The 13,587-nt window shown below is 38.8% G+C and overlaps 3 protein-coding genes across 6 annotated transcripts; all 3 read right to left on the bottom strand.

Annotated features, from left to right (window-relative positions):
* Positions 1–517: 517 nt before the first annotated feature.
* Positions 518–2,934, bottom strand: LOC124221117 (myrosinase 1-like). Of its 3 annotated transcripts, XR_006883740.2 has the most exons (9): positions 2,805–2,934; positions 2,645–2,745; positions 2,433–2,566; positions 2,036–2,369; positions 1,623–1,959; positions 1,391–1,541; positions 1,061–1,302; positions 791–986; positions 518–719 (listed from the first exon to the last, which is right to left on the bottom strand). XR_006883740.2 is itself a non-coding variant. In XM_046630801.2 (8 exons), the coding sequence occupies exons 1-8, from the start codon at positions 2,849–2,851 to the stop codon at positions 845–847; spliced, it is 1,488 nt and encodes a 495-aa protein (XP_046486757.1). In that variant the 5' UTR covers positions 2,852–2,934; the 3' UTR covers positions 518–844. The 3 variants fall into 3 exon arrangements, 2 of the variants coding, with proteins under 2 accessions (XP_046486757.1, XP_046486758.1); XM_046630801.2 differs by having other exon boundaries at positions 518–986; XM_046630802.2 differs by having other exon boundaries at positions 518–986; positions 2,645–2,736; positions 2,805–2,922.
* Positions 2,935–3,479: 545 nt separating this feature from the next.
* LOC124221746 (myrosinase 1-like) lies at positions 3,480–5,977 on the bottom strand. 2 transcript variants are annotated; one of them, XM_046632003.2, is made up of 8 exons: positions 5,852–5,977; positions 5,685–5,788; positions 5,473–5,606; positions 5,072–5,405; positions 4,648–4,984; positions 4,407–4,557; positions 4,078–4,319; positions 3,480–3,973 (listed from the first exon to the last, which is right to left on the bottom strand). In XM_046632003.2, the coding sequence occupies exons 1-8, from the start codon at positions 5,899–5,901 to the stop codon at positions 3,844–3,846; spliced, it is 1,482 nt and encodes a 493-aa protein (XP_046487959.1). In that variant the 5' UTR covers positions 5,902–5,977; the 3' UTR covers positions 3,480–3,843. The 2 variants fall into 2 exon arrangements, with proteins under 2 accessions (XP_046487959.1, XP_046487960.1); XM_046632004.2 differs by having other exon boundaries at positions 5,685–5,785; positions 5,852–5,971.
* Positions 5,978–10,329: 4,352 nt separating this feature from the next.
* Positions 10,330–12,721, bottom strand: LOC124221643 (myrosinase 1-like). The gene is made up of 8 exons (XM_046631838.2): positions 12,591–12,721; positions 12,416–12,516; positions 12,205–12,338; positions 11,794–12,127; positions 11,359–11,698; positions 11,118–11,268; positions 10,777–11,018; positions 10,330–10,679 (listed from the first exon to the last, which is right to left on the bottom strand). Exons 1-8 carry the CDS (start codon positions 12,641–12,643, stop codon positions 10,517–10,519), a joined length of 1,518 nt encoding a protein of 505 aa, XP_046487794.1. The 5' UTR covers positions 12,644–12,721; the 3' UTR covers positions 10,330–10,516.
* Between the last annotated feature and the right edge of the window lie 866 nt (positions 12,722–13,587).

Here is a 13,587-nt window from a genome sequence, read left to right on the forward strand (position 1 = left end):
TTTGTTAAAAAACAAACTTTGAATTAGTCTTAAAAATAAAATAATAAATACCACCCCTACATATTCGAACGAGGAACAAAAAGGTTCGGCAAGACATTGTCCTCTGAATGATTGTCCCGTGCTACAGCCTGATAAAGTTCAGTTTTGCAGATGCAGAAATCTTAAACACGGTGAAAATAGTTCGTAATCTTGTATGAATAAGAATGGAGTCAAAGCCTTCCGAGTGGTGGCTTTATTTAAAATCATTCATTTAACGTCAAAACCGTGCCGCTTTACTGGCATTATCTGTATAATCTAATCAGGTATTTAAAACGTAAGGATTGTCGTAGTGCAGTAAAGACTTGTTGTTAGGCCAAGCCACTTTCGCTAACGATTTGTGCGTAAAAGTTTACTGAAATCTATCTCTCTTGAAGCTTCGAATTTGGTCAGTTAGATAGAAATTGATCTTGAAAAATTTAGAACATTGAAAGAAATCAAGGATGCAGAAAGGGAAAAATTTTTGATTCGAAAAAAAGTATTTTCGAGTAAATTCCTCAGAAGCATAAGTGTGAAGTCTGATGCTGACGATGGATTGATTTTTTTATTTTTACGTAATAATTGATCAGTTGAGTTAAATTGGACTCGAAAAAACATTCGTCACTTGGCACGTTTTTACGACCTTGCAGAGGGAGCAGGCGTCCAGCGGGCGTTGATATTTATTTACGCTTCGTCGCGCTGGGCTAAAGCCATGACATTTTTACATTTAAATGCTTACATTTGAAGATCATACGACACAACTCTCACCACTTACATTTATATATATGATATATTCATGCCAAGGGATCATGCACGATGATAAATTTGCCTAACGGCGAGTACTATTCGCGGTTGGAACCGCCTGAAGTTCTCGCGTGCTGAGTACGTCTTGCCACCAGGTAGCGGAGAGCTTGGTCGATCTCGTTCTGTTGGAATTGTCAAAGTCCACTTGGTGAACACCGAACAGTTTTCTGCAAATTGAAAATATGTAAGAAATAGATGTGGCCTAGGTTACTCTTCAAAATAAGCCGAATACTAAACTCACGTGTAACCATCAGCCCATTCAAAATTGTCGAGGAGTGACCAAATCGTGTAACCTTCAATGTTGCAGCCATCGTCATTGATGGCTGAGAGCACTACGCTGAGGTGGTCATAATAGTAGCTGATTCGATCGTAATCGTCAGATTCACCTTCGTCAGAATATCCATTTTCCATAATCCATACCGGCGGGTTGCTGTACGTATCCCTAATCATTCGTAGCAGATTGCCCAATCCCTCTGGTACTACCTATGTATTAATTACATTCATTTAATGGCATGATGTCAATCACCCAAGGAATCGCAATACAATAATCCACAAATCCATTGATATTTACATATAACCAATCCGAAGCCCCAACTGACCAAGTGCTGTTAACATTTTCGATTACACCACTGTCTATGGTGTATATACCAAGGTCCTCATCTGAATCGAATACAGGTAACCGAGAGGTGTAGTAATTAAGACCGAAGAAATCTGCCGTCCCACTGTGGAATAAAATCGCTACTAGGTCATGTCTTCCACCTAAATGACGAATAATCGTATATGACAGAGTATTCGATACGTACTTGATGTACTCTATCCAATCGTCCGAAAATTCCGGAAGACGCGAGAATGGATAACCTTCGAGCGCACTGATGTTGGCTATTCTAGTTTTCATGATTTCCGGATAGTCCCCAGCGAAAATCGGATGCACTACCCAACCACATTTGAATAGGAAATACTGCTCTATGGTTTCGTCGGTTACGTTGTCACCTGAGACCCATCCTCTGCAGTATGCGACTAAACCTACTTCACCGTTTTGGGTTGCTCGGAATTCGTCGTCGTATATGTGATAAGCTGTAGCGTGGGCTTTCAAGGTGTTGTGTATGCAAATGTAGTGCCCCATATTTTCCAAAATTTTTGCTGTACAAAAATCATACTGCGGTAAGTTCCTCTAAAAATAATAATCACCAATGTTATTGATCACGAGCTCTCATACCTGGAGCAAAGCGAGTTGCGTTATATCCATTTAGGCAGTAGGACGTGGGCTCGTTGATTGTAATGAATCGCTTAACGTAGGGCCCCAATTCTTCGAAAATTATTCGAGCGTAGTCGGCGTACCACGTCACCATCAACTCGTTGGTCCATCCGCCCAACTCCTCAAGAATCTCCGGATGGTCCCAGTGATATAGTGTTACGACTGGCTCGATATCGTTAGCGATTAGCAATTGGCTGAGATTTTTGTAGTACTGAATCCCATCCTCGCTGACTTCGTTTGCGAAACCGTTTGGCAGTACGCGTGACCAGCTGATTGAAAACCGATAGAAGTCGACCTGGAAAAGCGATCCTTAAAAGAGAGTTCTTGAAATGCTTATACTGCGCGTATCGAAACTCACGCCCATATTCTTCAACAGCGCCACGTCTACTTCGTACTGATTATAAGAGTCGCAAGCCACGTCTCCATTACTTCCGTCTGCTATACTATCGGGGTAATTGTGGGTGAACCAATCCCAAATATTTTCTCCCTTATCTGTAACGATGCAGATGATCGAATAATTTGGTAGAAAAATTATTACCGAGATTTATTATGGAAAAGCTTGGTAGTTACCGCTGGTATTCCATGCTCCTTCTATTTGATAGGATGCTGTTGCAGCGCCGATTGAAAAATTGCTGGGAAAAGTGAGATTTGCCGCCTGACATCTGGAAATTCTATGAAAAGTGCCGGAATTAAAAACCTGCCCCAAATTGAACAATATCACATAACTTACTCCGTAAGAATTACACAGCATATGACACTTATCCACAAATATTTCATGGTGAAAATTGTGGAGACCTCTCGCGGTGTCTCAACAGGTTAGTAATCGGCGAATGGCTTGTTTCCGACACCCACTGGGTTTTATTATCACATAAATTTGGCCCTATCATGTTGTGTAATAATATCATTCTAACATCAATAAAACTTTTCAAAGATTAACTGATCGGTCATCTCAAGTGGCTGTAGATGGTAATCTCGCTTTCTTACTCATGCCGCGAAGAGCCACCTAATTGACGTCATATAGTCAACGGTTCCTCATTTCAAACTATAGCACCTTGCCATTGCCAATTACTACTTTAATATCGTGAGTGTTATTGTACCCGCATCGCAACATTGGATCCGGTTAATAACTTATTGCCGGTATTAAGTGTTAAGCGTATTTCAGTGTTCGAGAACGGGTTGAGTTATTTATCACTGCACGAGAAAAATAAGAGTAGCACAACGTTCGACAATGACAGACTGTAAAAGATATTTCGACGAACTGAATGTCGATAAACTTGTGCGAAGGAAACGCGTGTCAAGTTAGATGGGTATCGAGTTTCCAATTCTTTTTCGAGTATCATGCAAGCAGTATTTCTACCACAATTATTATACGAATAAATGAATAACATGGAATCCTGACTCCGAGCATATATAATTTTTTATTTTACATTTTAAACCTAGTTTTAAATTAAGTATTCCTTATTTTCCAGTCGCAATGAATTAAAACTTCATCAACCCGCTGAAATTATTACAAAAACATGTACCGTACAGGTTTGTAAGTTTTATTCGTGCGTTCCATTGATACGGCTTATACCGGTTCGCGGCTGCATTTAAGATAAGGTAAAACGTCTGAACGGAAACTTGCAGAGTTTTATTTAATTTGAATAGCGTCTAAATGAATAAAGTATTTCAAGCAAACGTGACGCATTCGAGAATAAATGCCGCCGTTGAAAGATGACATTACAGGTCGTGCACTGTCCGTAGTTTCAAAATTTCATTGACGGTGAGTGTTATACACTGGTAGGAACATCTTGAACAGTTCGTGTCTCCATGACTGATTTCCACCAGGATGTTGATAATTTTGATGATCTAGCCCGATCTGGATCGGTGAAGTTCACACTGACGATACCGAAATTTACTCTGAAAGTAAAAGATCATTTAATCTTCAGTTACACGCTTAGACCAGAGCGGCGAACGCTTCTATCATATTCCAATAAACAAGCATGTTTTTCTGATTGACTTACGTATATCCATCCGACCATTCGAAGTTATCCAGTAGACTCCAAGCGGTATACCTAACAACATTGCAGCTGTCGTTCTGAATGACCGATAATAGCTCCGTCATGTAACCATTGTAGTAAGTGATCCGAGCATAATCGTCCAGCTCTCCAAGATCGCAGTACCCATTTTCGTATACGTGAACTGGGGGATTATCGTACTCGTCTCTGATCATGCGCAGTAAATTGCCGAATCCTTCGGGTGTATCCTGGATGATCAATCAGTTAATTCTATCGCATTGTCCCAATGAGTGCTTTATGCTCAATCGGGCCTGTTTTTCATAGTCAACACTTACATACATCCAGGAAAGACTGCCATGCGGGTAGCTCGTATTTACAGATCTTATAATACCACTGTCGATATTATATATACCAGACTCTTCGTCTGGATCAGCACTTAGGACGTAAGATGTGTAGTGATTCAAACCGAAGAAGTCGGCTGTTCCACTGTAAGATAGTGAGAAATAAGCTTATAGGTATCTTACGGATGCGATCATTTGGAGTCTTATTTAAAGTGATGTTTAACGGGATACGAACTTGATGTACTCCACCCACTCATCCGAAAATTCCGGCAGACGCGAAAAGGGGTAACCTTCGAGTTCGCTGATCATAGCTATTCTTGTTTTCACAATTTCTGGGTAATCTCCGACGAACAGGGCATGCGCGATCCAACCGCAATTGAACTGAAAAGCTTGGTTGATCAAAGTCGCGTTACTGTCATCATTCGAGAACCATCCATCGCAAGCAGTTGTTAGGCCTATTTGACCCTGTTGTTCTGATCTAAATTCGTCGTTGTACATGTGGTAGACTGTCGCGTGAGCCTTTAATGTGTTGTGAATGCATATGTAATGCCCCATGTTCTCCAATATCTTCCCTGAATTGAAATATTGTTTTGTAAAAATTGAGTTTTCATCACATCGTTCACCCGGTTATAAGACAATGAATCGAGTTTATCAGAGACCTGGAGAATGTTTTGTGCTGTTGTACCCATTCAAGCAATAAACCGAAGGCTCGTTGATCGTGATAAATGTTTTTACAAGAGGTCCAAGTTCCTCGAAAATAACTCTTGCATAATCTGCGAACCACTCCACCATAAGTTCATTTGTCCATCCTCCCAACTCTTCCAAGATCAGCGGATGATCCCAGTGATAAATGGACACGACTGGTTCGATGTCGTTGGCCAAGAGTTCTTCAGTCAAATTTTTGTAATACTGAATCCCCTCCTCACTGATCTCATTTGCGAACCCGTTTGGAAGCACGCGAGACCAACTGATCGAGAATCGATAAAAATCAAACTGGAAAACGATTTACGCATTAATTGGATGTGAGTTAAATTACGCATGCTGCAACTGATAGACTCACTCCTATATCTTTCATTATCTGCACATCCTCCTTGTAATTGTAGTAAGAATTGCAGGCAATGTCCCCGTTGCTTCCATCTGCGATATTCTCGGGATAGTTGTGTGCCCACCAGTCCCAGACGTTCTCACCCTTGTCTAAAATGATTTATTTTTTAGTATCATGGATTTGAAACGCTTGTATTCAGGAGATGAACACACAGAAATTTATCTCACCGCTAATGTTCCACGCTCCTTCTATCTGGTAGGATGAGGTTGCTGACCCGAGAGTGAAATTCTCGGGAAATGTGAGATTTGTGACTTGCGCCTCAGGCACCCTACTGGCAATGAGACAATTGAATTAGACGAATTGTACTTATTGTGACTTTATTCACGAAACTTACCTGCAAATGAGTATCACACAGATGACAACAATATTCACGAACCCCTTCATGACGAAACTCCCGGATGGCAATCCTCAGTAATTTGCAATTTATATTCGTAAATGCTAAACCCCCACTGAGGTTGCCACAAGGGACATCGACTCTCATAAAATGTAATCCAATATTTTTAGCAAATATCTCAGATTAACTTATCGCGTGCCATATCGTTAATACGGCTCGATTTCCATCGATTAAAATGTTAAGTTGAATTATGGCACCCATGTGACACAGGCTTATTTTTTCATGAGGCACGAATGCAGTTCAACCAATTATATCACCTGTAGTTGCTAAAGTGTAACGGTATATTCGTCACGACTTGACATATTTTCGTATTCCTTGTTGTGCTTGGAAGAAAATGGTACGACCAAGTGACAACTATCCCATGCCTAGATGAAGCGGCATTGCTATATCGTCTTTTACTTAATAATATAGTTAATTGACTATGAAATGGTGATATTTTTCTTACTGTAAGACAGGTTCATTTACTAATTGAAACATAGGTATAAATATTATAAATTGTCGAGTGTAAAGTCTAGTAAATTTTTGTATTCATCATTCGAAAAAACAAACTGCTCCAAAATGCTCTGTGAGCAGAGGTACATTTTGAACTCGACTCACGTGGTCTTTCAGCAACCAATCACAGCCCGTCGAGCCCGGGCCCCAGCAGCTGCTGGCAGATGCCAATAAGCTTACTTTCTCGTATCTGTGTCCATGCTTAAGACTTCTTTGTCACGCTCATTTGATGCTCATAAAATCTTTATTCGTGTCAGGTAATTATTTAAAACCGTCGTATTCATCAGGATTTTTGCACATATTTACAATATTAATTAATAAATCTGCTATGAAGACTACAAAGTGCCTAAAGTAAATTTTTCAAGCCAATTGCGATAAGAATTGAGTTTTATTTTTTCTGTCGCGTATTACTCAAGCACAGAGTGGAATATTTTCAGTGAGTCGCAACGATCCTTAAGTCGATCGAGCTTTTACGCCAAGATAATCCATCGATGGTTGTGGTTAATAAAAGTAACGTTTGATTGCAGATGTGTAATGAAAAATGTACGAAGCAATCATATCGATGAAGTCCAATGAAGTTGGACCTAGCTCTTCGTCGCTGCCACGATAAACTCTGACATCAGGTTTTACGTTGTTTTGCAGACACAAATATAATCTTCTGTTCCCCAGTTTCTAGCTTGATTCTAAGAAGAAATGTTAATGTCGAAAAAGCATTGGAATAATCGGTTGTCCTGTACTTTACAAACTTAAAATAAGACTTTTCAGCAAATACTTGGGACCGTTAACGTGAACGAAACATCGTAATTCCTAGCTTGTGCCTAATTCCTTAATTCATTACACATCGTCTTTGTATTCTGTTCTACAAATTACAGGCAAGATCTTGCAAAAACTATAATATAATGGGCATCAGCTATAATAAATTGGGTTTGTCGAATTTTATGAGTTTCTATCGCTTTTCTTATTCATATATTTCAGCAATACGATTCGATCAAAGTCAAGATCCAATCAAAATCCTTTATTTTATATTGATTCTCTAACAGTGCCCCAAAGATCGACACAACCTCATCCACTACTAAATTTTTTTGGATCGTCTTTTAATTTGTTCCGTTAGTTTTTTTAGCGTTTTTATTGGGATTATGACCTAAGTTTAGTGTGAGAACTGTATGGAATCAAGTACCAGCCAATTATCGAATACTGTTGGAGTGATTCTTTACCTGTCATCAGTCAATGTAACTCGGTTGTCAAAAGTATTTCACCGCAGAGTCAAAATTCGACTAAATGGACCATCAATTTGTTTTTCCATTTCAGTCATCCCAGCTGTAAAACGATATAATGGGTTGTTCAGCGTTAGCCAGTAATGCGTTGCAATAAAAGTTCCTACAAGGATGCGATTTATGGTAAAAAATATTACAGATAATCTGAAATACAGATAATACTGATCTTTGGCTAATCATACAGCCGATGATAACAGTAATCCAAGAATTTTTCACGGTTACCGTAAATCCGAATAGATCAGTGATATAATTATTATTCAATGGAGGGCAATAATTCAATATATGCTACATTTTAATGCTCCGTATTGCAGGAAATAATTGCAACGGAACCATAATCTTATAATTATAAAATTTATAAAATGATGGAACGTTACAAGCGTCGCAAAACGTCAAATGATAAAGTTGGGAATCAAGTTTACGCGACGACCACAAGTAATAAAACAAACAATAATGGTCATATTCTACAGTTATTGAAACACGCCCCAAGATATCCGCTGATATTTATGGTTAAGCCTTATAGTACACATTTGCTCGCAATCAAAGATATACGTATATGCGGCGCATTAATCACGCACCGTATATGCGTAAATATAAGAATTTTTATCTTATGCAGCATGATATACAAAAACGTTACATAACCGTCATATACCTGTATTAATTGTAAACCTGAACATAGTCCCACCTTTCTTACGTAAGAGGATTGAATCTTACTCTGGGATAATTTCGCTGATACGTGACGTCGAAATCGTGATGAACCTTCAATTGGTACAATCATATCGATGTATAATCCCACTGTTATACAATGGTGCTGAGAAGAATATGTAACAAACAACACTTCGTATCAAAGGTCACTTATTATTAGTCCCGGTAATAATACTTGATAAAATTCTGGAGCTGACTATGACGTACAAGAATATTTACATTTCACGTTTCTTATCTGATTTTCCCGATTTCGATCAAAGGATATTGAACAATACGAGATAAATCAATTTGGTGCGATTGCAGGCTATCTGCAGTTCGATCAAACATGTTTTTTCACTTGATAACTGGGCGCTGATCGCAATCCTAAAACGTGAGAAATTGGTTTTGATTAATAAGCAGGTGATAAAAAGTGATAGATAAAGAATGTCAAGCACTCTTAGACATCACTATCAGGCATAATATTTGCGGTTCAACATGTGATTTGATGTCGTATTCACTGTACATGATATATTTAAAAGTATCCAGTACGCCAGATACCGACTTTGACAATTTCCTATATTTCCGCCAATCTATCGATATCCAAAATTGTACGTTAGCTACTAATTTCGGGGGAACTTTGTCGTTAACGAACGAAGTCCATTTCAATCTGTGCCATAGTTTGCGGGGCAGCATAAAATTAGTACTATGGATTTCAAATCTATCAAGTTTCTAAGAAATTCTTAAAATATTGTAGAAATACTCAATTCATTAGCGTGTACGCAATTTTCTCAGTTCTGAACTCGTGGTGAAAATGCAAACAATATTTCCGCTGCTGTAGGTACATGCTGGTTGCTGGGCTTTCGTACCAAAAAATTTTTTATTTTCATTAGATTTCAAAACATGAGAGTCTCTGCATAAAAGTTCAGTTTTCGAATATATATTTGCATAGAGATCGAATGATATAATTTCAAACGGTTTACTACAGTTAAAAATGACTTAAAATAGAAGCCTAACAACGTAAAAAAGTATCAATATAGTTAAAGTACAAAAATGAGGCTTCGGTTATGCTTCAGACGTTTTTCTTCAATGACTGAAAAAAACTACGAGTTCTATAATAGTATATATCTGTTATTTCACGAGTTCTCGATCAAGATCGAAAGATTATATTTCAAATCTCTTCATTACTATCTTACACAAACACTCTAGACAGCGCCCATCATTTTGTAAGTTTTTTTAACCGAACGTGTCTGAGATATGATTAAGATTGTTATTTCGAAGGGCCTATTCGAACCGCCCTAGAGAATTCAAAAAAATTTAGCAAACCGTAACAAAATCATGGAGCCCTAACAGAAGTGGGATATTTCATAACAGCAAAGGTGAAATTGAAACTGATGTCCATAAAAAATATAAGACAAATAATCCATCTTTCAATAGTACGCTAATAAATTATAGCACATTTTTCAGCAATATTAGAAGAGGGATTATTTGCGTTTTCTCTGATGTCTACAATTTTCAAGCGTAACCTCTGCAATTATGAAACTTTCAGCTTTTACCACGGCTGAAAAATATCTATATATTTCAAGTGAATAGATTCCGGCTGTACAGTAAATGGAATTCATTTTTTGTATGGGTAATTGGAGGTTTGACTTTCGGCGGTGGCTTTTGTATAAAAATTGTGGAGCAGATCTGAAACGGTGACTTCTCGATCTTAACCAAGACCTCGTAGAATGCCTTGTTTATGATAATAAATCACTAGTAGCATTTTATGGTAATAGAATATAATTTTTATAATCATTACAGAATTAAATAATAGTAAGATTATTCTTTTTGTTTCGTGAAAATATACGCGATTAGAATTTAGAATAGAAATGATTGTGGATTCGCGTGTACATTGTATAATACAATAATCGCAACATTTGGTGAAGAACATTTGGTGATTGTATGTGGCAATGAAGATATAAAAATGAAAAGTTCAAATCAGTAAGCATGTATTGATATGTACTAAGCCGTCGACACGTGTCCTGTTAATTGTAAATTTTTTCACAATAACTGGCTAATGATATTATGCGCTATTTTAATCCAAGGAACTTTCTGTGCGGCACGAAGGTAATCTTCTACCATTTTCAGCTACAGTAAGTTGTGAATGGATATTCTCTAATTATTTTTGCCATGGTAATAGGGTTCTAGTAGCAGCGGTGTTCGTCGGGACAGCCTGAAGCTTACGTTTGGAAAGAACTTTGGCCCACCAAGACTGTGAAATTTTTGCGGTTCGGTTGGTATCGGCATCGTCAAACTCTACATGGGTAATTCCAAATCGTTCCCTGTCGGAAAAGACGAGTGACAATTAGAATATTCATTTCGAACAAAAGTTTCATGACTTTTTAAAAGTGAAAGAATGAAGGCCGAAGGTCGACTTACGTATAACCAGCTTGCCATTCAAAATTGTCCAAGATACTCCAAACAGCGTAACCCTCAACGTTGCACCCATCTCGTTTAATGGCTATCAGCATTTCTCTCAGGTATTCGTAATAATAGCTGACGCGGTTGTAGTCGTCAAGTTCCCCGGTATCGGAGTAGCCATTCTCTGTAACCCACACTGAAGGATTGTTGTATTCATCTCTGATTTTACGAAGTAGGTAACCAAATCCTGAAGGATTCACCTGCAATGGTAACGTGCGAGCGCACATACATACACATTCACATCCCAGTAATCATATTTGAATGGAAAATGCGAAATTGAAATTTGAGGATACACTCACGTAAAACCAATTCGAAGCTGTTGCAGCCCAACTAGAATCCACGGTTACTATCAAACCGTGATCGTAAGTGTAAATTCCTTGCTCTTCACCAGAGTCAGGGTAAACGAGTTTGGATGTGTAATGATTAATACCAAAGTAATCATTTGTTCCGCTACAAGAATTATTACAAAACGATAATATAATGTATTGAAATGAGTGAGGTTTGTAGCAAGGATCGCGGTAGTTCATTTGGAAGACTCACTTGATGATGGCTATCCACTCATCTGAGAATTCTGGAAGTCGTGATCTCGGATAGCCTTGGTATTCACTAACCAAAGCCACTCTAGTCTTCATGATGTCCGGATAATCTCCATGGTATATTGGGTGCGCCATCCATCCGCAAGTGAATTGAAACGCAGTCTCAGCTTCTGCCTCATAACTGGAGTTGTACGGTAAGTATGCCACAAGAGGCAGTACTATGCCAACTTCACCACCCTGGGTTTCACGGAACTTTTCGTCGTACAGTCGGAAAGTTTTTCCATGAGCCTTCAGAACGTTGTGTCCGCAAAGATATTTGCCGATACTATTAGGTATCTCTTTCGCTGAAAGAGCGTAACAATCGGGCCTTAAATAAGAATCCGATACGAGGACCTGCGCCGTTTCTTATTTGTGAAAAAGATTATAGACTTCTCATCACCTGGTGCTTTTGAGACTCCTTCGTAACCGCCCTCGCAGAAGGCATCTGGCTCGTTAATGGTTATCCATCGTTTCACACTGTCACCTAGTGCTTCGAAGAGAATCTCAGCGTAAGCCACGAACCAGTCCACTATCAGTTCATTTGTCCATCCTCCCATCTCCTCTATAACTTGCGGATGATCCCAGTGATATATTGTCACGACAGGCTCGATGCCGTTCGCTACCAACGCTGCGGTCAAATTTTTGTAATACTGTAAACCGTCTTCGCTAATCACGTTAGCGAAGCCAGTTGGAAGGACGCGTGACCAGCTGACGGAGAATCTATAGAAGTCGAACTGGAAAAAAATGGTAATACGGAGATGTTGTTTCGGTTTCGTGCAATCTTTCAAATTCAAATTTTAACTGAACCAACTCCGAGTGTTTTAATCAAGTCTGCGTCCTCTTGGTACTTGTAGTACGAATTGCAGGCGACGTCGCCATTGCGTCCATCGGTTATTAAGTCGGGACGGTTGTGCGTGAGATAATCCCACACGTTTTCACCTTTGTCTGTAATCATTGGAATGGGAAATCAGAATGAGTTTCAATTTCCCTGTTACACATCGGCACAATGTTTTGACCCTCACCGCTAACATTCCAGGCTCCTTCGACTTGATACGACGCACTTGCAGTCCCCAAGCTAAATCCACTCGGGAAAGTAAGTTTCACGACATCGCAGCAGGATATCCTGTGGGAATTCAGTAGTTGGAAAAATAATAGTGATTACAATTTTCCGAAGCAAAAGTTTCAACAAATACATACTTTGTAATAAGCGCACAGGTGATGATGGTCACCGCGATTACGAAACGCGCCATTGTATTAATGAAGCGTGTGACTACTTCCTTCTACCTTGGTCGATCAGTGATAGCCTTTTAGAATAATAATCCGAGCCTTATATCCCACTCAGATAGATATCTTTCATGTTAAGCCGATATGTCCGGTATCGCCGTATCGGTATTATGAGGACTAGTCGGCACTAACTCATGATTTCATATAGAAATAGATACTCAGTAATGTTTTGATTATTTCCAGTATTGTCTCCTAATCTCATACTTCTGGTAAGCCAATCAATTTGTAACTTAGTACATAAGATACTAAACAGTGCATATTTTACAGTTCTCATTCAAAGTCATATACTGATATTTTTAGTGATATAGTTATTATTTTCATGACTGCTCGCTGTCATTGGCTTACAATTAAGTATTGTTAGAATCGACCATCTAAAGTTGTAAAGGTTTTGAAAAAAATTGTTTTTTGAACCGTTTAACTTATTAAGAAATGTTCAAACGTGTGTTAGACCTATAAACGCATATGGCTTTGATCCATGATCGCTGCAAATGAATGCATTTTCGGATTGCACTTTCCGGTAAGGGTCTTGGAGTATGAAAAGCAACAGATAAGTCGAAATTGCCACATCACTCGACAGATAGAGCATAATGAGTTAAAAAAGGGGGAAGGAGCTTTTATTTTTCTTTTACAAATTAATTACGGATCAAGTTTGTCTAACAGGTTTCATCCGCTCGAAGGCAGGGGTGGTTACAAGACACCGTGAAAACTCGTTGGATAACATCGAAGCAGTTATCGTTGATTGTACTGGGCTTTCCAGTTTGACGATAACTATGCAGACCATGTTGGATGTTGGCCGGTAAAACTTCCTCCTTTTTTTTTTTAAGTGCGTTTAGGTATAATATTTATCTGTATACGTAGCCTGGTGCAATATCAATATTTCCACGCGCCAGCAACGAATTTGCAAGGTGCA

The sequence above is a fragment of the Neodiprion pinetum genome, chromosome 6 (assembly GCF_021155775.2).
Source record: "Neodiprion pinetum isolate iyNeoPine1 chromosome 6, iyNeoPine1.2, whole genome shotgun sequence".
In the NCBI taxonomy this organism is placed as follows: Eukaryota; Metazoa; Arthropoda; class Insecta; order Hymenoptera; family Diprionidae; genus Neodiprion; species Neodiprion pinetum.